We start from the raw sequence: 27,727 nt of genomic DNA on the forward strand, positions 1-27,727 counted from the left end.
TATATATACGTATAAAATCCAATATCCGTCTGACTGTCTATCTGCTTTCACAAGAGAACTACTTAACAGGTTTAAATTGGATTTTTTTCTATAATTTGCTTGAATATTCCTGTTGAATTTACAACTGCTCTCATCGGGCTAAGTATCATAATTCGCTTGCAGAAGCGATTTAATTGCACTAATCTGGGACAGAGGCTGCGGACCAAGGGGAGGGGGAAGCGTAACGTCAGGAGTAGAGAGCCAGGTGGGGCCCTCCTCACTCACACACCAGCCTCCGTTCAAGTCGCTCTACCTGTTACCACATGTGAGAGTGTTTACCTTGCCTCCGCTTACCTAGCAATACCGGTTTGTTCAGCAGACATTATCATCTACAGATTGTTAAAGAGTAATGTTTGATGTTTTTGAGAGAGAGAGAGAGAGAGAGAGAGAGAGAGAGATCACAGCTACGTGTGTTTTAGAGGGTACCTAATAATTAGCAGAGATATCATGGCCACATGCTTTCCTCCCCACGAGGGGGACGCTCTCGCGTCAGAGCTGAACACGATCAGATACAATGGCAACATTAGAAGTTGGAGCGAACCTACCTTCCACTTGGCCAGAGATACCTTGCCAACTTTTTACATTTTTGCAAAGAGATCACAGCTACATTCTCACCCCTGATAGCAAAACCAAAAATATTGCATATCAAGAGGCCCTCCGATACAAAACCTATCAATGTAAATTCTTCTCAATACAAAGTCAATTTTTTAAATTGATTTTGAAAGTTTGTCCTGTTTCACTACTACGCAGGCAGAGCCATGGTGGACAGCTAGTTATATATATGTACAGTATATGTATATGTGTGAAACAAATACCTTTCAATGTCTGCCCCTGTCCAACACTACCGATGCCTCTTTTAGAGTACATTGAACAATGCCTAAAAAGCTGATAAAGTTGAAAAAATTAATATTGTGGGTGAAGAGATTCCTGTTTCCATGAAGGGCTGTGTTTTCAAGTATTTCCTTCATTAAAGATGTAGTTTTCATGTGTATGTTTCAAGGAACAGTACATGATTTATAAGAATGCCATGCTTTATGGATGTACTACAGTCTAGTAAAAGTAAAAATACTGATTAAAAAAACCATGTACAAGCATTCACGTGCTTTTGTTTCATTGGTACTGTATTATAGGAGATATAACTGACAGGTGTTCGCTTGCATAGGCACATATACCTATCTGAAAATATTCCAAGATCAGACACTGTTCTCCACTCCCCATGCAATTATTTAATCAGCCAATTATGTGGCAGCAGCACACTGCATTAAATCACACAACTCATACAGGTCAGGTGCTTCAGTTAATGTTCACATCAACAAAAGAATAGGGAAAAAAATGTGATCTCAGTGATTTTGACCATGGCATGACTGTTGGTGCCAGACAGGCTGCTTTAAATATTTACATAATTGCCGATTTCTGGAGATTTTCATACACTGCAGTCTCCAGACTTTACTCAGAATGGTGTTTAAAAAAAAAACCAGCAAGCAGCCATTCTGCAGGCAGAAAAACCTTGTTGATGGAAGAGTTCAGAGGAGAATGGCCAAACTGGTTTGAGCAGATGGAAAGGTTACAGTAACTCAGACAACCAATCTGTGGTGAGCAGCTAAGCATCTCAGAATGCATAACACATTTAACCTTAAGGTGGATGGGCTACAACATCAGACCACTTCTCTTAGCCAGGAACAGGGAGCTGAGGCTGCAATGGGCACAGGTTTACAAAAACTGGACAGCTGAAGGCTGGAAAAACATAGCCTGGTCAGATGAATCTCAATTTCTGCAAGAGGCTCACAGATAGTTGAGTCAAAATTTGGCACTAACAGAATGAATTCATGCACCCAACCTGCCTTGTGTCAAAAATCAAGGCTGGTGCCAGTGGTGTAATGGTGTGTGCAATGTTTTCTTGGCACACTCTGGACCCACCAATACCAATCAATTGTTGCTTGAATGCCACAACCTATCTGGGTATTATTGTTGAGCGCATACACCCCTTCATGGCCACAAATTACTCATCTTCTAAATGTGATAATGCATCCTGTCACAAAGCAAATGTCGTCTCAAGCTGGTTTCATGAACCTGACAAGGAATTCAGAGTCCTTCAGTGGTTGTTTTAGTCACCAGATCTAAATCCAACAGAACAACTTTGGGATGTGGTAGAATGAGAGATTTGCAGCATGGCGGTCTTCTTAATTCTGCTGACTGTACAACTGATAAATCTACAGAATCTGTGTGATGTAATCATGCCAGCAATCTTACCTGATGGAATCCATGCCATGAAGAATGAAGGCTGTTTTGAGAGCAAAAGGAAACCGTACCAGCACTGGTTTAGCGTGTCTATTAATTTGTTCAGCAATTGTTGACTAGGGAAACGAGAATATCGAAATAACTAAATAAGATCATCCAAAGCTCTTTCAGTACTGTTGATCACGACATACAAAAACGCACAGTGAACTAAAATGCGTTATTTTAATTTAAACTGCGGAACATTTGAAATCCGGGGCTGGGGTTGTTGCCAAATTTGTTGAAAATGACCCGCGGGTTATTATAGCGGTTTCATGGGTGTCTGAATCTCGATAGCGCTCACAAGTGCATCAAATTCGCAGCCCCCAACCCCCAACCTGTTAGTGGAAGGCAAGAATGGCAACGCCTGGGATTCAGCTACTGGTAACGTAAAAGCAAAAACAACCTGTGGCTCCCTGTCACAACTAGCATCAAATTTCCAAATGGCAGCTTTAAATAACGGACTGGCTAAGCTACACATATACGCTTCATGCCTATACGTGCACCTTAAGGCTAACAATTCTTAAAAACTACACGAATCCTCGAATGGTTATATATAAAAAAAAAAGCAGTAAAATCACCTACCTGTTTGACGGTACTATTATCTGGCACTGCAAACTCTTCTTTCTCTTTAGGAGTTTTTACTGTCACTTTAATTATTTTAAAATCACTTGAAGGTCCCGGTGTCGCCTCACTGTCCGCCATATCCACTGGTCGTCCTCAGTAGACTAATGTCTTTTATTTACCCAGAGGGAAAATAAAAACTTCCAAAAAAAGGTTTTGCCAGTTATCCCAAATTTACTCGTCTGCGAAACAGATCAGTCTGACATTCCACTTCCTCATTGCGAACTAGCCGAGCATCATGGGTAAGAAAAAAATCTACGCCACAACATCAGTTTACAGTATTGAGAGCCAGGTTATTTTATACTTTTTGTGCAAACATGAACTTTGTCTTCTAAAGATGGGTAAAAGAAAAATTATTGAAAGGGGAACTCTTAACGATAAGTTAGTTTAGAAATGTTTACCAAGCGAGAAAAATGACGTAGCAAGCTGAGGGAAGTTGCTAGAAAAGGAAATGTCGCGACCGCGGAGTTTGGGGTGGTACTGCGCATGTGTAATTCTTTAACGTACTTGGTCAATTTGACTTGAGGGCGTGGTCTTCTTAAACTGAGGGGAAACTTCTGCATGTGAGAAAAGGGGGTGAATTAAATGATGAACAAATCGCGTATGCGGATGATTGGTTCGTTCAAAATGATTGGCGGGGATGCTCATACACGTATTACGCTTTAATTTGTTTATTGATATGCTTTATTGGTTGTATAACGTATCTTTCAATATAATTAACAATTTTAATCATAATAACGAACCAGGCGTAACTTACATGATATATAAATAAAAATTGAATATAATAACAAAAATTTGATAAGTCATAAAAACAATAACTTATCTAGTAGTAGAGAAACTATTATGTTTACTTAAATTTACCAGTCTTTCAGGAGTTCTTTTCTTCACATTCTTTAAGTCAAAGAAATAATTATTCAAGTCATTTAGAAAAAAATTATACAGAAGTAAATAAGATGTTTACAGTTATGAATAAAAATGGACCTAAATAGCTTAGCATAGCAATAAGCATTGGTAATTGTTGGATTAATTCAGTTATTAGGAAAAGCTGGGTGCATAATAAATTACAAATATTAACTTTTCTGTATTATGTACATAAATGTTAAATGATCTTGCTACGACAAGACCAGATTATAACCCCAAACCCCAACCCCACGACGAACCTCAGGGTGTGAAACGCATATATTTACACTTTAAACATTACATATAAAAATAAAATCAGCTGGGTCCGGGTGGTTCCACTTAGCAATTTAAGCATATTACATTGAGAGGTGGCAATTTAATATATGAATATTGTGTACATGTGTTGTGTGGAAGAGTTTTTCTCAAATATGCCAAGGCCCTATGGTGCGGCGCGTGCGGCAACGCTCTATCAACGCATGCTTCCAAAATCCTCCCTTTGGCTGCACATCGAGGTCATCCTGATGGTCGATCAACCCAGGAGTTACAGAGGGGCAGATATGATTCTAACATTTGCCTTTCACTGTCATAACTTTCCATGCAGGGGTTTTAGGGCCTTTTCATACAATTGAAGTGAATAATATTTACAATAACGACAGTGACAACTATTTTGATCTAATGTAGCTTAATGATTGCAATCAGTTTTTAATAAACTTACGTGAGGATGTCATTTTTCCCTGTGTCACGTCCCTTTAAATTGAGAGAAATAGGTAGCGGCACGTTATTAATTGAGAGAGGTCGAGACATTAGTCATGCTGGCCTGTAATGGGCCACTGGATGGCCAGTTGAGCACACCAAGGAGACATACGAAACAAACAACAGTTAAAATTGGTATTGATCTTGTTCCACTGTAATGTACAACATCATTTAGACCTGTAGATTGTCTGTTCTCACTATCATACATTATAGTCTGGTCTTGATATGCAGCTAGTATGGTACTATCTCAGGTACACAGCAACTGAACCCAAGACTAAAAGAATAAAGACAAAGATAAATGACTTCACAAGTATCAAAGTAACATCTATGTTCTTCTTCTTTTGGCTGCTCCAGGGGTTGCCACAGCTAATCATCTTCTTCCATAACTTTCTGTCCTCTGTATCTTGTTCTGTCACATCCGTCACCTGCATGTCCTCTCTCACCACATCCATAAACCTTCTCTTAGGCCTTCCTCTTTTTCTCTTCTTTGGCAGCTCTATCTTTAACATCCTTCTTCCAATATACTCAGCATCTCTCATCTGAATATGAGACCAACGCAATCTCACCTCTCTGACTTTGTCTCCCAACCGTCCAACTTGAGCATCTATGTTAAATGAATGTAATAGTATGGTGCGCGTTACAGTAGAAATACAAAATGTGAAAACTAATAAATAATTTAAATTATTCAGTGTAACAGCGTCAACAATATGGTATCACGTGGTAATAGGCACCTTTTTTTGATTAAAGAAATGGATAGATTATGGAAAAAAGCTCCTCCTTAGTCTTTCTGAACTGGGCCTTAGGCAGAGGTAGTGTTTACCTGACTGCAGTACCGAAAAGAGACTGTTGTTGGGATGGCCGTTATCATCAGGACGGTGCCACCATTAAGGCAAATTAGGCATTCACCTAGGGCACAGTTCCCAGAAGTTAGTGAGTGCACACCCAATGAGGTGTTCAACTGACTGCACCACTCTGTTCAGAGCTTCTCGGTCTTACTGTGTGCTGTTCGCAAACCAAACCTGTAGTACTTTTTGTCAGGATACTGTTGATGGAGGATGAGCAGAATTTTTTTAGTAATTGTGAGGGCAGCCTGGAATCCCTGAGGCAATATTGACCTTCTTCATCAAGGTTTTACTGTGTTTGAACCAGGTCAGGTCTTCTGTGATTTGGTCACTGAGGTATCTGAAACTGAGGGGCTGGTAGTTCCTCTTTAGTTTATTTCCAAAGTCCACAGTCAACTCCTTTGTCATGCTGACATTCCGGAGTAGACTGTTGTCCTGATACCAGTGTGACAGACTCTCCACTCCATCCAGGTAAGCCTGCTCATTGTTGTTGTAGATATCAGGCCAACCACAGCTATGTCATCAGCAAGCCTGAGAATGATGCTAGAGTCCTGTGCGCCCATGCAGTCATATGTGAAGGGAGAGTAAAGCAGAGGACTCAGAACACAGCCCTGTGCTGAAAGTGAAGGATGAAGTGAAGGAAGTGTAGCCACCCATTCAAACCCGGGGGCTGTCTGTCAGGAAGTTAAAAACTCAGCCGCACAATGAAGTGCTCAGATGTTCATATAATTTTATTGTCAAATTACATTGGAAAAAATTAAACCAATTAAATGCATTAAACATATTATTATGTAGCTTTTATTAAAGAATGGCATTACATTTCTGGAGAAATGCATATCTTACATTAAAAATACCTTTAATACTTTAGTGTAAAACATTTGTAAGCAGTATCTCTCTATTATATAAAAAAACTATGCAACGAGACAAGACATTTTTTGAAGATTTTTTCAAGTCCTGCAAGCTGAGACTTTGGCCATGAGATTTTTTCAAGTCATGGCCTCCTCTCAACCATATTCAACCATGCACACAGTAATCTCACCCCTCACTCATGTGAATGCTTTTAACAGACACAGTTTCTGCTTTCTCAGCACTTATAGATTTTTATGTTTTCCTCACTTTAAGTTCCCAATTAAAGAAGACGTATTATGTCCAAATCTTATTGAAGAATTTCATCATAACGGGTTAACAACAGAAAAAAATGAGTACACAGGCAATCCTAGCACCGACAAACAATGAAGTCAAACGAATTAACACCAAAAATGTCGAACAGTTACATGGCAAATGGATTAAATGCGTATCAATAGACTACACTAAAACAGTTGGTGGTGATTGTGCGGAAGATGAAAACATCAACTTACAATATCACAAAGAATATCTACAACCGTTAACACCGTCCAGTCTTCCACCACAAGAATTACTGAAAAAAGAAGGATGTATCCAAGAAAGGTAATGTAGTACATCTTCCGCGGATAACATTACAAAACAAAGGAGATCTTGAAATTCCATTCATATTAAAACGTTAACAGTTTTCCATTAGAATAGCTTTTGCAAAGATAATTAACAAATCTCAGAGCCAAACATTCAAAAAAGTTGTTTTATTTAATAAAGAGAAAGAAATGAAATTCAATCATGGGCAGTTATATGTTGCATTGTCACGATGAAAGTACACACAAAGAATCAAAATTCAATGCGATATTCATGAAAATTTAATTTAAAATATTGTTTTTAATGAAGTTTTACAGTAAAAGTGTAAGTTTAAAAAGTATTTGTGTGTTAATTTCAAAGCCAAACAGAACAAAATCGTATTACGCAACAAATATCTCTAATGCAACATAAAACATAATTTACTTTCAAATTATTATGTTTTCCTCTTTTTTAATATGGTTAATTACTCGCTGTAATGTAAAATAATTCTATCTATCTATCTATCTATCTATCTATCTATCTATCTATCTATCTATTTCTGCTTGCCTCTATACCAATTCCATGCTTAGAAATATACAAGGCAGTGGGCGAAGGACAGAAAATAACACATCAGGTTATTTTAGAATGATGTGGCCTTTTTAATCTGCACTGTTAGCGTGGTACTGGTTCAAAATATATTGTCAACTTAATTTCAGGACTGAAGATAAAAGCATAAAAATACAAAAGACGAGAGAGAAGAACAATTACTACATCTGCTTTATTTGGCATTGAGAAAACCTTGTTAAGGAACACAGCCTGACAGCAATCCATACCACCGGTGTTTCTGGAAGGTCCTACAGAACACAACTCAACTCAACTTTTATTGTCATTCATCCACAGAAATACTATATGGTTGAACGAAATTTCGTTCCTTACAGTCCCCGGTGCAAAGGCAGAACAACATACATTTAACATACACCATAACATTACCAAAAGCTGTGCAACAATACAATGTAACAAAATAAACAACACATGACTATAAAGCATGAACAATGCTCGATATCCATAGTGAAGTGCAGAGTGTAAATTGAGAGTACATAACTAGGGGAATGTTATAGTGATGTGGTACTGGGTGACATGTAGGAGTTCAGAAGTCTGACAGCTTGGAGAAAGAAGCTGTGATAAGATCTGGCCAGGCTGATCCTAATGCTGTGGTATCTTCTACCTGATGGACGGAGGTCAAACAGTACAGTATGTGTAACAGGTGAGAGACGTCTTCCACATTTGTTAATATAAATTACTAATGAAACAAACTGACATACAATCCAAAACTAAACTGCAAATAAAATTCAAGGAGCTGTTGATACTTGTGTTTTCTAAATATTTAATTCTTTCAGTTCGTCTAGAAGTGATAATGTACTTTATCCTTTCACTTTTGGGGACTCATCTAGAAAAATCTGAACTTTTCTATTCTGGCAAAAAATTATTTTGTTTTCAACATTAAAAAATACAGTGTGACATTAATCACATTGCTTATTCAACTTTGCTAAGTAGTGGTGTTCCCGGACACATTTAATAAAAGGCAAAGCCCTCAATGACTCACTCACTCACTGACTCACTCACTCACTCAATCACTCATCACTAATTCTCCAACTTCCTGTGTAGATAGAAGGCTGAAATTTGGCAGGCTTATTCCTTACAGCTTACTTACAAGAGTTGAGCAGGTTTCATTTCGAAATCCTCCGCGTAACGGTCATAATAGTTTACAACGTCTGTCATGTTGAACTTTCTTATTTATGGCCCCATCTTCATTCGAAATTTGGTAGGCGGCTTCCCTGCGCTAACTGAAACCAATGTACGTACTTATTTCGGTGGTACGATGCCACTGTTGCCCGCCATATTGAACTTTTCAACGGTCTTCGTTACTTATGTTCCCATTTTCAAGAAATTTGGTATTTGGGTTCCCAACGCTAACTGAATCCTACTTACGTACATATATACGTCCATAGCCTGCAGCTCGGTCACCGTGTGAGGTGGCGTTGGGTCCCCCATCCCAATGCCTCCCACGTTGTTGGCTGCCTGCCTATATAAGGCCGTCCGTCGCTCCAGTCTCTACATTCCCTTCCTTGCTTCGCCACGGGATTGACGTCTCCCTGCTGATAACTACAGCCTTTTTATTTAATCCACGGCTTCTCCGCTGTTTTATTGTTCGTTTATTACGATTATAGTTATTGTTTAGGTATTTTAGACTTACTTTACATTGTTCAGGTACCCATTTCCTTTATCATTCCAACCGTACCCCCATTAACATGTTTATCGAAGTGATCACCATCGATCAAAGAACTGTCACTTACCGAGTGGTTTCCATGCCCGGAGATGGCACCTGCCTTTTCCATTCTCTGTGTTACATATTGCACGGCCGTATCAGGCTAACTCTTGATATCCGGAGGAACATTGTGTCTTATGTATTGAATGACTGGGACAGGTACAGGAGATAATTATACTACACAGGAGCACTAGAAGAGTGAAATGCTTAAGCCCTTCACCTATGGTTCTGCATGTGAGTTGATGGCTGCCGCTGAATTGTTCGGTTGTCGCTTTCAAGTGTACCGAAATGGCCAAATATTTTACACCTTTCGACAACTGCCAGTGCTTCTTAAACATCTTAGACTCACAGGTGACGATTTCAGTAGTGGACACTTTGATGTTTATGAATGTTTAAACTCTCAAAAGCTGGATGTGAAGTTATCGATGAAACCGGTTGTATGCTTACAATGCTTGACAGATGCCGAATGTCACTTCAACACAAGTCCTGCAAATACTGTCGTCATTGAAACAAACCATGAAACTTAAACCGATTATGACAGCAGCAATCCAAACTGTGAGATTTGAAACAAGATTAAAAAACGCCAAGAAATTTAAATGTGGCTACTCTCTCCACCTCAGTCTCTCCAATGAACAGTAGTGGGTGCTGTCCTGTCTTCCTGTTGGTGTCAATAATCATCTCTTTCATTTTGCTGGTGTTAAGAAAGAGATTACTGTCCTGACACCACTTCACAAGGCCAGCCACCTCCATCCCGTATGCTGATTCATCACCCCCTGAATAGATGGGACCCTGCTTTTATTAAAATAAACTTTTCTAGTCACCAGGGGCCTCATGTATAAACGGTGCGTACGCACAGAAATGTTGCGTAAGAACTTTTCCACGTTCAAATCGCGATGTATAAAACCTACACTTGGCGTAAAGCCACGCACTTTTCCACGGTACCTCATGCCTTGTCGTACGCAACTTCTCCGCTCAGTTTTGCAAACTGGCGGCACCCAGCGTCAAAGCAATGGTACTGTTCTTGTGTGATTACTCATTATTTTCATGGCGCGGCTTTATAAATACACAGAAACTAACCGCATATTGTTTATTAGTGTAATGCATCTGATTGTAATTAACTCGTAACAATATAATGGTCCAGGGAACAGCCATAGTATTCCAAATGCCATAACTGCTTTAGCGTTGTTACTCTCACTTCTCCTTCTTCTTCTTCTTTCAGCTCCTTCCGTTAGGAGTTGCCACAGCGGATCATCTTTTTCCATATTTCTCTCACTGCACCACTCGGAGTATTTATATCACTGTATCTGAGTGTGAATCACGGCAGCAGCTGATCGGAAAGAGAATTATCGGTATACGGCATTAAGCACACGCTGTCTCTGCCACGGCAAAACGTTTCAAAGCCTTTCCTGTACGGACCTCGCAGTTCAAAACAGTTTAATCAAAAAGACCTTTAAATGCAGCCAATCAAGTGCTCCTTGTAGAACTGTTTGTACTTATAAGTACAATCACTCCACTGTAAACTTGCACTACAGTTATAATATCGCACAACCTGAGCCACTTTATAAAGCGTATTTACATATGATGACGATATCATTTTTAAGGTGAAATGCAGCAAAATATGTTTGTTAAATTATACAGATAAAACTTTAACTTCATTTAAATAATCTATATTCTTCACTGGGAGTGTCTTTAAGGATAGAATAATTAAACATGTACTACGAAGATATTTCAATGTTCTTTAAACGTTTTGAAGAATCGGCGCTAAGCTTACAGATGGCTTAACGTCTATTACAGAGCTGATTGTATGGCGATCGGTTACTTGGGGAAAGAAAAGCACTGACTGCAGTGACGGCTACGCCAATATATATTGAATATAAAACAGAAAGATAAAATAACAACACAGCTAAAAATGCAGCGACAAATTTCGGCAAAAGTTAAATGCTTGTGTCATGAGCACGAGGCGGCTATGCAGTGTCCGCAATGGATGTGGCCATCTGCCGTGCATAAGCTACCTTACTGACATTAACGGGCTAAGGAGCCACCGATTCTTCCTCTGCCCGGTGCCACCACAAGCTTAGAGCCGCCCCTGATACTGCTGCAATAAATTATTTCATCGAAGTGAAACATGTTTAATAACGTGCTTTAACTCCTATCATCATGAAAATGACATCACGTATACATCTCAGTATTTTAGTTATTCAGAGAGCTGTAATATCACGAATGTAATGGACTCTGTGTCCAGTTGGAGAAAGAGAGCCGGTTTAAGAAGCAAGTAGTGATTCACACACATAGAGCACATAGAAAATCAAATACAAAACAAAGCATTTAACGTGCTACTTTAATTACGATGTGATTTTAGAAACTGGTTAATTAAACAATTTTAAGATGAATTTTATGATGTTCTACTTTAATGACAAAATAAACTACGTGATTAAAGTGGAAATGTCGAGATTGAAGTGGACATTTCGTGCTTTTTCCCCACCGTGTGCTTTTTCTCTGTACCCTAATAAGCTTTCATATGACACTCAGACAGTGGGCTTACAACTCGGCTTTCCACGGCGACTTTGATATGTGACTTCTTTTTTATTTCCGGCACTGTGCGATTTTGTGGATGTGAGCTTTCATGTTTCTCCAACACGCTATGTCACTCGATCAACTTCCTTTTGTTGATTATACCACGGCTTATTTGAACAAATAGTATGTTTTTCCTTTGCCTCCACTTGGTATTCGCTGAAATTCTTATGTTTCCCCCCGTGCTTTTCCCATTGTCTTTTCACAGAAGGCTGCGCTTAAGGGCGATTTATATTGATTTGCATATTCAAATAGGTGTAATTCTGGGAGGATTTGGGGCGTTACATAATGCGCGTGCACGAGCGTTAGTTTTCACGCTGATCGGGATTTATGTAGCGGAAGAACGTGGAAGTTGGAGTACGCACAGATTCCTGCATCTGGATTTTTCTGTGCGTAAGCACATTTCGGCTTTTGTGCTTACGCCATGTTATAGTGCGAGTTCTACGCACGGCGTTATACACGAGGCCCCAGGTGACTGCATCCTGCAATGTTTTGCATTTCCAGAACATGCTGTATAAAACACCTGTATATTCAAGATCAGTTCTTTCTTGTCTATGTGCTTCAGTGTCTTGTCTGCTTATTCTTTTTCGCTCTGCATCACTTAATTGCCTTCTGCATTTTGCTTGACACTCAGCAGATGTCACTGCTCTTCTTTTTCATTCCACCATGTCAGTTTGTGTTGTGCTTACTGTGCCATAATAAACACTTGCCCATAGATCACTTTGCAGAGGTTGCTTCTACTTATATTTTTCTGAATTTACTGAACGCATCATATCACAAACTTATGATTAAGAACAAAGATCTAGGTTCTAGCCTGGACAGACCTGAGCATTTAATTATATAAAATTAAGATAGCATTTCTAAAAATGAATTACTACCTATTGCATACTAGCAAAATACCCAGGCTTTGCAGCGGAGAAGTAGTGTGTTAGTTATGGAAAAAAGAAAAGGAAACATTTTAAAAATAACGTAACATGATTGTCAGTGTAATTGTTTTGTGACTGTTATGTGTGTTGCTGTCATCAAGGATTTGATTATCATTATTTCTTTCAATCAGGTTCGTATTTGGAGGACGTGTTGTGTTCAAGTTACATTCCGTGTTTGTCACCCGTTGTAAAGATAACAGGTGTCATTCATCGAAGTGTTCACTACCCAAATCAGTACTCGTGAATCTAAGATGTTTAACAGGCATTCCCGGTATTAAGTTGTGGATTTGCCTGCGAATATTTAGCGGCAGCGTGTCTATGAACTTAATTTAAACTTAAGCTTTACACCTTGCTTTCCTATAGATATGTCTACAAAGGCTTGTTCAGCTTCAGAGGGTTGTTCCTTTCTTACTGCATCAATAAACAGCTCGTCTTCTTCTTTATCTGAGACATCACACACTGCATGCACGGGTTTACCTTTCCCAGTCCGGCAAACTTTAGCGAAGTGGTTCAATTTACCACATTTTTTACACCGTCTTCCTTTAGCTGGACATTGATTTTTTCCACCATGTGCTTTGTTTCCGCAGTAGCTACACTTATGAATATGCTTGTATGCGTCACTCGCTTCATATTCTTTTGCTGCCTTCTCAATTGTGTAATGCGTTTTTTGTTCAGCGCTCTTTGGAGCTTTTGCTTGTTGTCTGCGTACTGCGTTCACAGTCAGTTCACGTGAGCCGCTCAGAGTACATGCATCGAAGGTTTGCTATCTCGTGCGATCTTGCGACGTCCACGGCTTTATTTAATGTTAGCCCAGACCCGGCACTTAAAAGTTTCTCTTGCACTTTTGCTGAGTTTGCGCCAAACACTATTCTATCCCTGACCATCTCATCTTTGTTTGCATAAGCACAGTCCTTCACCAGCAATTTTAACTCCATTACAAAGTGATCAAAAGTCTCGTTTATACCCTGCATCTTCTCATTAAACTTGTATCTCGTGAAAATCGTATTCGTCTTAAGCATGACAAACGCCTCGTAGCGGCAGCCTGTCTATTGGATTGCTGCTGAAGGACGCCCTTATATGGGCAGGCACTCAATTACATGGGAGGCGTGGGTATGGGGGATGCAATATAGGCAAGCAGCCAACTACGTGGGAGGCGTGGTGAAGGGTGACGCAACTCCGCCTCACAGAGGACAGATTTGGTGCCAACTAATAAGATTTCTGCTTTATCAGGATTAAGTTGTAAAAAATTATCTGTCATCCAATGATTGATTTCCAGAATGCAATCAGTCAGCGCAACAGGTGAAGATGTTGCAGTTGCATCTACACTTACATAAAGTTGTGTGTTATCAGCATAGCAGTGGAAGCTCAGACCATACCGGCGAATAATCACCTAATGGGAGCATAAAGATGTTGAAGAGGATTGGACCGAGAACAGACCCTTGAGGAATACCTTGTGTGAATGAAGTAGTGGCAGATTTGTATTCCCTAATGAAGATATAATACTGGCAATCACTGAGGTATTATGTGAACCAAGAAAGAGCGGGACCAGAGATACCAATAGCTGAAAGTCGGGACAGTAAAATGTTATGGTTAACTGTATCAAATGCTGTGCTTAAGTCAAGAAGAACTAGAATAGCAGCCATCCCAGAATCTGCGGTTATATTTTGCATTGTCTTATTTAAGTTCACCCATGAATGCAAACGACTACATCCATGTTGTGCTTGCCCAAGAACCTGACACTACAGAGGATTTAGGGATAAAACACACTACTATTTTCAAACTTATGCATGCTGCACACATTATATAGATAATTCATAATGTTCAAAGACCATCAAGTTAGGAAACAGCTAGTCCTTTACATTTCAATACAGTTTATTTTTGTATAGCCCAAAATCACACAGGAAGTGCCGCAATGGGCTTTAACAGGCCCTGCCTCTTGACAGCCCCCCAGCCTTGACTCTCTGAGAAGACAAGGAAAAACTCCCATAAAAAACCCTTGTAGAGAAAAAATGGAAGAAACCTTGGGAAAGGCAGTTCAAAGAGAGACCCCTTTCCAGGTAGGTTGGGCCTGCAGTGGGTGTCAAAAGAAGGGGGTCAATACAATACAATACACAGAACAGAACAAATCCTTAATACGGCATAATAAAAATTTTAGAAGTGCGGAGCAGAATTTAACAGTAGATGACATTCCCTTTTCTTCTTGGATAAACCCTCCAGTGGTTTTCAACAGCAATGTAATACATTTTTATTTCTGTAAATTGTGTAACAGGTTTCTCCTCTGCGATTTCTAATTACATTAGTGCCAGATCCATAGTTGCAGCTGGCCGTTTTGCCTCATATTGTGAGCAACTGTATTTGTTAGGAACCCCATCCCTCAGCAGTGTAGAACCTTCTGCAATGATTTTTTTAAGCATCGTCATGGAATGAGTCATATATTGTGTCATTCTTCCGGCAACGTTCAGTTGTTTGTTTACCCCAGGAATGGCGAGCCCTAGGCAAAAGGCGTTCTGCATTCTCAAGTTTGCGAGAACAAATTCGGTTGTCATGGTGCAGCGTGCTTTTCGAAGGCAATTTGACTTTATTCCGCCCTCTTCTAAGAACATTCGATGGTGGTTTCGACAGTTTCAAGAGAGTGGGTGTCTGTGTAAAAGAAAAAGTCCAGGACGACCACAAGTTTCAGAGGAACAAGTGGCGAGAATCTGTGCTGCGTTTGAGAGGAGCACAAATCGTGCTAGCCGTGAGCTTGCGATCCCCCAATCCACTGTGTGGCGTGTGCTAAGACGACGACTACATTTGAAACCATACAGACTGCAGCTCGTTCAGGGACTTACCAATGACAACAAAAAGGACAATGGTTAAAAAAAAAAATAAAATCGATAAGCTCCAAAACTGCCTCATCCACTTTCAGTGGAACGTGATATGGTGATATGCTGAAACGCGCCTGGGAGGAATTCTCTTATCGCACTGATGTTGCCCGTGCTGCAGGTGGTGGCCACATTGAACAATTGTAAGGCAGGAAATAAAATTTGTTTGTGAGTAGAATACTTGTGACTTTGCTGGAGTTTTGTATTACTTTTACTTAATAAAATATTGCGTAATGAAATCGGTTCATTCTTTTTGAATAACCCTGTATAATGGAGTGAGAGAGAGAGGTTGATAGCTGGTCAATAAAAAGGACAGAATCCAATTACTGTAAAAGTAAATTTTATTTACTTTCAGAACAAAACCTCAAACGTTAATGAAGTAAATCTTAGTATACAATGTGTAAAGCCTGTGACTTTAATTAGTATTTTTAAATTAACAGAGTGAATACTTAAAAGATCAAACAAAATTAAATGCTGTTACACAGAGTATGAATTATTTACAGTAACATTGACAATGACCCTGAAGAGAAAAGGTTTTTGCCATCCTTTTTAAAATTATGAATGCTCAGATCTTCATACATCCATTTCATTGTTCCTTTTGTTCTTCCGGTTACTCTGCAGATTAAAAAAAAAATATAAAACCTTTAACACAGATTTTTTTTTCTTTAAACATAAGTGAACAGCAGTAGTTTGGCTTTCAGGTGTTTTCTTTTTTAATTCAATGTTTTTAAAAATTTACTAGTTGAAACTGCCTTGTCCTGCCGTCAATGGAAACAAGGCTTTAATACTGGATGAGTGTACAGCACTTTTAGCTGTAAGCACAAAAAAAGACGTGAAAACAGGAGAACTTAAATGCTTCTATGTATACATGCATTCGTCGATGGCTATTGTATATATAACTGTATGCTTACGTAACTTCTTATTGAATTAAATTACATATTTAAGTAGAAAATACTTCCTTATACATAATATTTTGTCTTTATTGGGAAATAGTTTTCCTTGCTTTTTTGTACCAAGAACTTTAACTTTTACTGTCAAGGCTGCTCTAAACCAAGTAACATATGCTTGGCTACATGAAACAACTATGGACAATAAATAAATGCCAAAAATACTTAGTTTACTGCATAATAGAGATGGAGGAAATGGTACATGTTGCCTGCATGCCGAAATTTAGCATGAAAATGAATACAGTAACATGGCTATGGCTAGTAATTTTTTTAAAAAGTACGAATTAAAAAAAAAAATTGTTTAATACCGGAGTTTCAAATAATAAAAATATATTTAAGCAGATTAAAATATTGCAAATAAAAGCATGATGAACAGCTTAGCTCTTTAAACAGTATCGAAATGTCTGGACAGTTGAAACATTATAAGCCACTGACTTATAACAACTAGTCCCCGGACAAAAACATATGTCAGGATATTTAACTGTACAACTATGCAAGGTATGATTACAAAAAAATTTAATAATCTTTAGAAAAGTCTTCTTCCCATGCTTTAGCACTATTTACTGCATAAATGGATACAGATATGCCTCCTACATTTGCTCTTTATTAGGATCAAAATGATTTACATATTTTGTGTAACTTTAATTGGTCTTAAACTGTATTTCAAATAAAAAACACTTATGAGCAATTAACACTAGAATTACCAGAGCCTACGAAAAAACTCGTAAATCTGTCCCACCTTAAATCGCTTCTTAAATCCCTTCACACCTCTCCGCCAGCATCCTTTGTCCTCTAAATGTGCTGATAAAGAGAAGCTAGAAGCAGCCGGCTATTCCATCCCCCCACCAATTTAGAACGTGCACAAACTTCTCCCAGCTCATGCCTTGATTGAGTATCTGGGAGTGAAGTTTTAGAGTGGAAATAATAGATCATTATTTGGAACACACGCATTTCATGTCTGTTCCGTTTCTACAGTAATCTGTGTAAACACATTGTTAAAACAGAAATGTTTTTTATATTCTAGTAGTAGATGACAAAATGTAGGCATAAACTATATAATGTATGAAGCCTGAAGTCCAAATATCAAAGAAACATTTTCACAAAAGGTACAAATATAACACAACAATTGCGCTTTTATTCAAAAATATAACTGCAGAAACAAAAAGCCGCCTTAACATGCGACATTGACAGCCGTTTACTATGACTGCCTCCGTGGCGCAATAGAATCAGCTCCCGACTGGGAATCAAAAGGTTGCAAGTTCGAACCTGCACCATTTCGTTTTGAGAAGTAAACTGCTTTTAGTCTATTTATTTTAGAATAAAAGCATACATTTGATTTCAGTCTGTAACAGCTGGTGTAATTTATGATCCTTGTAAAGGTTAGCTTTTTTTTTTTTTATTTAATTCTTTTCATTCTCTGTCGCGTTCAGAATCAATCCATACAACACCATCTGACACGGCTGTTTTCACATAAAGACGCGCTATAGCTCTGCAGTGTACTTGTGACTGCATTTTCGTTTGCAAAATGAAGTGTCTGCGTGCACTTTTCGTGGCATTACACGTGTATTTTTTGAGCATGCTCAAACACAGGAACATATGTTGGTGTAAAAGTATAGCAAAACAAATGCACTTTTAATCAAGACTACCTGTATAACCGAAGAAAAAAGAAAGCAAGTTACAGTAGGCCATTGATACGACATCTTGCATGGTGCAATGCTAAGAAGTGCTGATTTCCATTCCGTGCTATATAAAATCATCACATTCAAATATTAACAGTTCCCACACACCCAAGGACCGTCCTTCCTACATTTACAACACGTGTACTTGTTGCAGTGTACACACCTCTCTGTGCTATGGTTCCTATTACACTGAATGAGCACCTGACACTGTACTTTCTTCCCTGGGGGAAGGTCCCTCATCAGAGAATTTCCAGTTCCTGCATAAATTCACACCCAATCTGACGCTGTTCGTTTTCAAATAATATTGCATTAGTGCGATGTTTTCACATATATTGTCTCTTTCTTTCAGGTGTGTAATAGAAACCACAGCATAGAGAGAAGTGTGTACATTGCTTCTTACAGGAAAAGGCGATGGAAAAAGTGCACTTTTGTTATACTTTTACACCAACATATGTTCCTGTGTTTGAGCGACACGGGCAGATGGGGAGTGTCTGATGATTGCATATAGCGCCGAAGTTACTGCTCTTTATCATTCTCTCCTCTGCATGTCCTGGCGTACAAAAGAAACAGCATACAGCAACATGCGGGGACTGGCAGGAACACTCAATAAAACTTAATAAAAAGAAAATCAAGTGACGGTGAGATACGAAGAAGGCAGCTTCGCCAGCGTTTGTGTGTCAGAACCCGGGGGGTGGTGTTAGTATGCATCGTGGTACACTGCAGAGCTATAGCGCGTCTTTATGTGAAAACAGCCGTGTCAGATGGGGTTGTATGGATTGATCGCGACTGAGAGAATGAAAAGTGTCGCTTTTGGTGTAAAAGTATTTCCTGTAAGAAGCAATGTACACACTTCTCTCTGTGCTGTGGTTTCTATTTCACACCTGATAGAAAGAGACAATATATGTAAAAACATCATCGCACTAATGCAATATTTTTTGAAAACAAACAGTGTCAGATCGGGTGTGAATTTATGCAGGAACTGGAAATTCTCTGATGTGGGACCTTCCCCCAGGGAAGAAAGTACAGTGTCAGGTGCTCATTCAGTGTAATAGGAACCATAGCACAGAGAGGTGTGTACACGGCAACAAGTACACATGTTGTAAATGTAGGAAGGACGGACGGTCCTTGGGTGTGTGGGAACTGTTAATATTTGAATGTGATGATTTTATATAGCACGGAATGGAAATCAGCAATTCTTAGCATTGCACCATGCAAACTGTCGTATCAATCGCCTACTGTAACTTGCTTTCCTTTTTCTTCAGTTATACAGGTAGTCGTGAATAAAAGTGCACTTGTTTTGCTATACTTTTACACCAACATATGTTCCTGTGTTTGAGCATGCTCAAAAAATACACGTGTAATGCCACGAAAAGTGCACGCAGACACTTCATTTCACAAACGAGAATGCAGTCACAAGTACACTGCAGAGCTATAGCGCGTCTTTATGTGAAAACAGCCGTGTCAGATGGGTTTGTATGGATTGATTCTGAACATGACAGAGAATGAAAAGAATTTAAAAAAAAACAACAAAAAAAACAAAGCTAACCTTTACAAGGATCATAAATTACACCGGCTGTTACAGACTGAAATCAAATGTATGCTTTTATTCTAAAATAGTAAGACTAAAAGCAGTTTACTTCTCAAAACGGAGTGGTGGAGGTTCGAACTCGCGACCTTTTGATTCCCAGTTGGGAGCTGATTCTATTGCGCCAGGGAGGAAGTCATAATATACAGCTGTCAATGGCTTTTTGTTTCTGCAGTTATATTTTTGAATAAAAGCGCAATTGTTGTGTCATATTTGTACCTTTTGTGAAAATGTTTCTTTGATATTTGGACTCCAGGCTTCATACATTATATAGTTTATGCCTACATTTTGTCATCTACTACTAGAATATAAAAACGTTTCTGTTTTAACAATGTGTTTACACAGATTACTGTAGAAACGGAACAGACATGAAATTCGTATGTTCCAAATAACGATCTATTATTTCCACTCTAAAACTTCACTTCACTCCCAGATACTCAATCAAGGCACGAGCTGAGAGAGGTTCGTGCACGTTCTAAATTGGTGGGGGGATGGAATAGCCGGCTGCTTCTAGCTTCTCTTTATCAGCACATTTAGAGGACAAAGGACGCTGGCGAAGAGGTGTGAAGGGATTTAAGAAGCGATTTAAGGTGGGACGGATTTACGAGTTTTTTCGTAGGCTCTGGTAATTCTAGTGTTAAAAGCAAACTGTGATGCAAGCCATACATCCTACAAACACTTTACATTAAAATGAGAATACCAAGATTAATTTTACTGTAATCAATAAGGAAAAAAAAGACTTTGCATTACTTGATGTTTTGGTTGCTCAGACTGCAAACCCTTCACTTTAGATTTTTCTTGTTCAAGTGCTGCATGTAGTGATGTGACCTATGAAAAATAAAATTAAATATGCATGCTGATATTTTTGCTTGAACACAAGTTAATGTTGTAATTAACAATAAATATAAAATTACATTTACATTTTTTTTTACAAGTATCTATCTTGGATATGTAGAGCAATACACCAAGCTGAAAATAAGAGTCTATGCATTATACATGCAAAGAATGCTATTCCATCTGTTCAAGTTTAATTAAAAACAGCAAGTTCACAGAATACTGAAAGGCTATCCTATATACAGATAATTCATAAGGTTTTATCATCTTCTTGGTAGAATATGGTAATAGAGAGTATATTTTATTGAAAAGTATATTGTGCACTTTTTAGTACAAGATTTAAATGAAAGGCATTTCTATTTTCAGTGTGAAGAATAAACTAAAAATGCCAAAATATTTGAAGCCTTGTTTTTTTCAAAGAATGACTAAAGCAGGACTGAGCATTAAGCAACACGCTCTTAAGCCCCCTAAAAAATGCCACAAAACTTGCAACGTTTGACATCTGAAGTTATTTATGGATATATGTGCACATACAAACACATAAGCTACTGTGTGTGTACATGCACACACATCCATACATAATAACTTAAGATGTCGCACTTTGCAAGTTGTGTGGTATTTGTGTGTTCCAGTAACTTGCAGTGAAGGAAGACTGTTTTCATAGTTAAGACTTTTTTTCTTTTTCCATACCCTGCAACTAGCCATTTTTCACTTAGTGGGGCTTCTGACATTTCCTGCCTTCCTTATTCCTTTTCAGATTCTGGCTTGTATTCAGTTGTAATGACGCAAAACAACTTTTCCACATGTACCTGTAAGAACAGATCTGCAATTTGATTTCACAAGTTTTAGAGCAGAAAAAATGATTCAAAAACATACGTTGAATGGCAAAAGCTTCAGTGCTGCCCTGTTTGACAGCAGGGTATTTCTCAATCAGTTTTTTTTTCCCAAACCAGTGTGCCTTCCCTCATTACAGATTTCAGTCTGTCATCAAAAATTTCAACAATCTGTATTTAAGATGTGGCTTCATCTATCACTACGCAGAATTTCAAGCAGTCTGATTCAGAAGTGAAAGGGTCAATGAGGAACATAATCAATGGCCTTTTCAGCTGTAGATCATGGAATCAGTCCTAAAAACTCCACTAAAGAATTTTGAGAAGTATAACATACCATGCAGTACTCACTCAGTGGCTTCACTACTTGCATTTAATACCAAGGGAAATGTGTTAGTTCTCCCTTTTGAAAATGTATCTTGAAGCGCCCAAGTTTATTAACAAAGCAAATTCATTTGTGCCAGATCAGGCAGACTCTTCACTTTCCCTTGTAGATTCAGGTTCAGTCTGTCTAAATGACACAGCATGTTCACCAAATTGAAAAATCTAAAATTGCCTGTAATAGAGCTCAGAATAGTGTTTGTGCTTCTTCTCCAAGAACTGATTTAATGTGTCCAAAAGTTCAAAAAAACAAGAATACACTTCATCTTTTGAAAGCCACCTCATGGTGCGGTAGAGTGGCAGATCTTTGGGAAGGTCTTCATACTCTTCTAGAAGCTCAGCAATTAGATTTTTTGAGCAGTCTGTAATTGAGAGAAAGTGTGCAAATAAAACTGTCATCGCCAACATGGATGTCATTAAGTGGTCTAAATTCAGGTCTTTAAACATCAAGTGCTCTTGATGAATGATGCAGTGTGAAGTCCAAAATTGTTGAAACCTCTCATTAGCTTTTCACAATCCCATAGGACCATTCACAAATCCAACCAGATGACACTTTGTCCACAGCTACTGCTCCAAGTTTTGGTAATGGAAAGATCGATTTCTCAAAAATGCTCAACATTTTCTCTTTTGTATCCATGACAGAGGTATATTCTTAAAAAAACAAAACCTATCAAGTAGTTATTTTATTACACGCTCTTCTGACACAAACCTTGCAAATATTACCACCTGTGGCTTGTCTGATCAACACGAGACTCGTCCAAAGCAGAGGATGAAATGCCTTCATTTCTCAAGATCAGAAAACAACTGTGTTTCAACTGCATTATTTATTTCAGATATCTGGTGTTCAACCGTTTGCCATGCTTGGAGGTCTGATACCATTCACTTAAAATTGCTATGACAAACACATCACGGGATGGCACCTTACCTAAATTTGCATTCTCTGTCTGCATGACTTTTTAGGGTGAACTCAGTTCCATGTCAGCGGATACGAAGCAAGTGTTACTATCTCGGAGCATCTAGTAACCCTTTGGAAGTAACTGGGGTTTGTTTGAATGACTATAATATCAAATTATTTTGCTTGTTTTTCTGAAGTTCAGTACCAATTCCTGGTTGATCTTAGTGTGAAGTAAGTTGAAATGGCTCTGAAGGTTTGAAACCTTAAAATGTGACGTCTGGCATATCAAGCATAATGGTTTCCATTATGTTCCACAAAAAATAAAAATCCTCCCAAACTGTTAAAAATATTCTGTGATCATCTTCATATTTACGCTTAGCTTTATTCTTCTTTGATCCCAACATGACGTCTTAAGTCAATGATTGAGAATGATTGTGATGAAAGTTCATGACAATTACCATGGCAAAACATTTTGTTACCTTTTTTCCTGAGATCAGTAATTATATTTGAGCACAAGTATAAATGCATAGTGAAAGCTACACACATGCTAACAAAATTATAAATAAAAATAAAATAAAAACTACATGATGTTAAATGGACAGCTGTACATGGAGTATATAGGCAAGGAGCTGCAAAAGGCTCACTAGTCTCAGAATAGATTTATAGTATGGAATAAAGCATATTTTCTGTACCTGTAATGAAAGTTCCTGCTTGATGTTTAGCAGCTCATCAACCTGCAGAAGTATTTCTGCTTTATCCTTCACTGAAATAAGGAAATGAAAGCTTTGATGAATCAGAAATAACTGTTGCAATAAATCTCAATCATATTTGTGAAATTCACTCCTTTCTAAGAGTGACAGAAAAACTGTGAAAAATTAAGAGTGAGATTAAATATGGACCAGAAGGCAATGATGCAAAAAAAACAAAAAAAAAAACATTAAAATAATAAAATGTAATACTCACTTTCCCCTTGCTGAAGCATTTTCAGCAGCTGTGCATTTCTTGCCTTCACTTCCTTATATTTAGTCTTAAAAATAAATACGAATATACTATTAGTATCAGGTTATATGCATCTTAGTAGGAAAAATAAAGCACTTATACATATTAATGCTCACACATTTATTTCACAATAACCAGACCATGTATTTTCAAGTCAACCTTGTAAACTCTTCGAAACTGTTTGAACAGACAGGTTTTTGCAAAAGAACTGCTGTTAATTTATGGTGTACATTTTTATTCTACTATGACAAACATACATTTTTTCACAAAACTACAAAAATATGGCAATAACTAAATTAATATTAAGTCTTTAAAAAATATGTCAAATGAAAACATGTTTCAGCAAAACACATTATAAAAATCTTCACTTGTTGTCTGCTTTTTGAATTAGACTAAACAGGTTTAAGAACATTTGGAAAATATCAGTTTCAGATGAGCAATGTCTTGTTGCTTTTCCTTGCCATAATGAACTGATAAATTTGCATAGTTTGTGAACTGAAACAATGTGAAGTAGTGCAGCAATCAGAATCTGTCCATTAGGTGGCATTGTCTGAAACAAATTCTTGTGTATTTATTGTGCACATGCAGGGTACATTCAGGATATAGATCTACATACACTAATATCAGAATTGGACCACTCACAAAATACATTTGAACAGTCCCAAAACTTAAAACTCAAAATGTAGGACCAAGCTATGAAGAGTTCCATTTCAAATACACATTCATTGTAAAATAAGAACTTAAGTTTTGGGACGAAACTTCACAAAAATATTCATTCACAGAGAAAAATACACATAATTCAGAGAGCTTTGTTTTCACAGAATGTGTTAAATAATATGATCTTTTTCACAAAGTTGCAAAAACGAAAACAAAAACTAAAGAGTATTAAAAATGTATTCAAATTAAAACAGAAAAAAAATATTTATGTTGTAGACCATTCTTAAATCTCCTGATATCATAAGACTATATAGAGTTATCTCTAAAATGAATCACTGTTTATAAGGCTTCAGGCAGTGACTAAAATCTTCACAAATGAGACCAAAAATAAGCTTTGGCAATTGATTCTACGGAGTTCACCAGTGGCAAATGAAATCATTGAAGCTTTAAGCTAATTGTATGTTAATTATAATGTAATAGATGCAAAAGGCAATTTTGTTTTTTATTGTGGAGTGGATGTTCCATTAACCTATGTGTTGATAGGGGCTCCCTCTTGGATTTCAGTGAGCCGCATTTCACTTAAGTCTGGTTTATACACTTGACACACTCACGCTGGATGTGAGGGATGCGTGGCGGAAATGACTTCAGACTTGGAAGTGTGTGTGAAGATATTTCTAAGTACACGGTGCGGCTGATGCATTTACCCAAAATGGTGAATTACAATAAGAGGCTGGTCATTTTCACAGCAGGTATCATTATCCTTTATTACAGTAGATCATCTTTTTCCTGTATATTAAATGCACAGTTCATCATGACACATTAAAAGTAGTGGCAGGGGAAAGTGGAGTTAAGCAGCATAGGATGGTGGTCTGTAGGATGACGTTGGAGATCAAGAAGAGGAAGAGAGTGAGAGCAGAGCAAAGGATCAAATGGTGGAAGTTGAAAAAGGAAGACTGCAAGGTTGAGTTTAGGGAGGAGGTGAGACAAGCACTGGGTGGCAGTGAAGAGTTACCAGACAGCTGAGAAAGTACAGCAGATGTAGTAAGGCTGACAGCAAGAAGGGTGCTTGGCGTGGCATCTGGACAAAGGAAAAGTAAACCTGGTGGTGGAATGAGGAAATACGGGAGAGTGTACAGAGGAAGAGGATGGAAAAGAAGAAGTGGGATAGTCAGAGAGATGCAGAAAGTAAACAAGAGTACAAGGAGATAAGGCACAAGGTGAAGAGAGAAGTGGCGAAGGCTAAAGAAACGACGTATGATGAGTTGTATGAGAGGTTGGACACTAAGGAGGGAGAAAAGGACCTGTACCGATTAGCTAGACAGAGGGACCGAGCTGGGAAAAATGGAAACGTACTCACAAGCGAGGAGAGTGTGTTGAGCGGATGAAAAGAGTACTTTGAGAGGCTGATGAACAAAGAGAACGTGAGAGAGAAGAGGTTGTATAATGCGGAGATAATGAATCAGGAAGTGCAACGGATTAGCAAGGAGCAAGTACGGACAGCTTTGAAGGGGATGAAAAATGGACAGGCCGTTGGTCCAGATGACATACCTATGGAAGCATGGAGGTGTTTAGGAGAGATGGCAGTGGAGTTTTTAACCAGATTGTTTAATGGAATCTTGGAAAGTGAGAGGATGCCTGAGGAGTGGAGTAGTAGTGTACTGGTGCCGATATTTAAGAATAAGGGGGATGTGCAGGACTGCAGTAACTACAGGGGAATAAAATTGATGAGCCACAGCATGAAGTTATGGGAAAGAGTAGTGGAAGCTAGGTTAAGACGTAAGGTGATGATTAGTGAGCAGCAGTATGGTTTCATGCCAAGGAAGAGCACCACAGATGCAATATTTGCTCTGAGGATGTTGATGGAGAAGTTCAGAGAAGGCCAGGAGGAGTTGCATTGCGTCTTTGTGGACCTGGAGAAAGCATATGACAGGATGACTTGAGAGGAGCTGTGGTATTGTATGTGGAAGTCGGGAGTGGCAGAGAAGTACAAAAGAATTGTACAGAATATGTACAAGGGAAGTGTGACAGTGGTGAGGTCTGCAGTAGGAGTGACAGATGCATTCAAGTTGGAGGTGGGATTACATCAGGAATCGTCTCTGAGCGCTTTCTTATTTGCAATGGTGATGGGCAGGCTGACAGATGAGATTAGACAGGAGTCCCCGTGGACTATGATGTTCGTTGATGACATTGTGATCTGTAGCGATAGTAGGGAGCAGGTTGAGGAGATCCTGGAGAGGTGGAGATATGCTCTAGAGAGGAGAGGAATGAAGGTCAGTAGGAACAAGACAGAATACATGGGTGTAAATGAGAGGGAGGTCAGTATAATGGTGAGGATGCAGGGAGTAGATTTGGCAAAGGTGGATGAGATTAAATACTTGGGATCAACAGTACAGAGTAAATGGGGATTGTGGAAGAGAGGTGAAAAAGAGTGCAGGCAGGGTGGAATGGGTGAAGAAGAGTGTCAGGAGTAATTTGTGACTGACGGGTATCAGCAAGAGTCAAAGAGAAGGTCTACAGGATGGTAGTGAGACCAGCTATGTTATATGGGTTGGAGATGGTGGCACTGACCAGAAAGCAGAAGACAAAGCTGGAGGTGGCAAAGTTAAAGATGCTAAGATTTGCATTGGGTGTGACAAGGATGGATAGTATTAGAAAAGAGTACATTAGAGGGTCAGCTCAAGGTGGACGGTTGGGGGACAAAGTCAGAGAGGCAAGAATGTGTTGGTTTGGACATGTGCAGAGAAGAGATGTTGGGTAAATTGGGAGAAGGATGCTAAGGATAGAGCTGCCAGGGAAGAGGAAAAGAGGAAGGCCTAAGCGAAGGTGTATGGATGTGGTGAGAGAGGACATGCAGGTGATGGGTGTAACAGAACAAAATGCAGAGGACAGAAAGATATGGAAGAAGATGATCCACTGTGGCAATCCCTGACGGGAGCAGCCAAAAGAAGAAGATGATCTACTGTGGCCCTCTGTCTCATCCATGGCAGTACTCAATTCCACAGCTGGAGCAGAGCTATAGAAATGCGTGCCCCCACCTTCTTTGATTTTGTCTCAAAGCATAGCATCTATTGACAGATGAGTTCTCACAATCAAGGAGATATCGGACAGATCATTAAGGAATGGAAAGTTGCAGGAATTTCTGCAGCACACTGGGCTAGAATCACTTGCTGAGCATAAAAATGTGGTGCCCCTGCATAACACACAGATCTCAGACAGACTGAAAACTAAAAGCAAGGAAAGTCAGGGAGTAGTACCAATACAGGCATTACCTTTCAGAATATTCAACTGAAAGTCGCAAGTGAGACATTAGAGATAACCTTCAATTGCATACTGAGAAAACAGTGGAGGTTGAAGTCAAGGAACTGTAAAGCCAGTTTGAAAATATGAGGGGTAATAC

The 27,727-nt window shown here is 38.7% G+C and overlaps 2 protein-coding genes across 4 annotated transcripts in view; both read right to left on the minus strand.

The window, feature by feature from the left end:
• The window catches only part of LOC120527316 (ubiquilin-1-like), a 67,343-nt gene extending 63,940 nt beyond the window's left edge, over positions 1–3,403 (minus strand). For 2 of the 3 annotated variants that reach the window (XM_039750581.1, XM_039750580.1), the window contains exon 1: positions 2,899–3,400. In XM_039750581.1, coding sequence (XP_039606515.1) covers positions 2,899–3,018 — 120 coding nt within the window. In that variant the 5' untranslated portion in view covers positions 3,019–3,400. Of the gene's footprint in view, positions 1–2,898 lie in introns of all 3 variants that reach the window. The other variant, XM_039750582.1, reaches the window with a different exon arrangement.
• Positions 3,404–16,065: 12,662 nt separating this feature from the next.
• Positions 16,066–27,727, minus strand: part of gkap1 (G kinase anchoring protein 1) — a 36,294-nt gene continuing 24,632 nt past the window's right edge. Inside the window, exons 9-12 of the mRNA XM_039750583.1 lie at positions 23,638–23,701; positions 23,367–23,437; positions 20,485–20,562; positions 16,066–16,138 (exon numbers count right to left, since the gene is read on the minus strand). Of these exons, the coding sequence (XP_039606517.1) occupies positions 16,097–16,138; positions 20,485–20,562; positions 23,367–23,437; positions 23,638–23,701 (255 nt within the window). The 3' untranslated portion in view covers positions 16,066–16,096. The remainder of the gene's footprint in view (positions 16,139–20,484; positions 20,563–23,366; positions 23,438–23,637; positions 23,702–27,727) is intronic.

Source organism: Polypterus senegalus, chromosome 4 (genome assembly GCF_016835505.1).
Source record: "Polypterus senegalus isolate Bchr_013 chromosome 4, ASM1683550v1, whole genome shotgun sequence".
In the NCBI taxonomy this organism is placed as follows: domain Eukaryota; kingdom Metazoa; phylum Chordata; class Cladistia; order Polypteriformes; family Polypteridae; genus Polypterus; species Polypterus senegalus.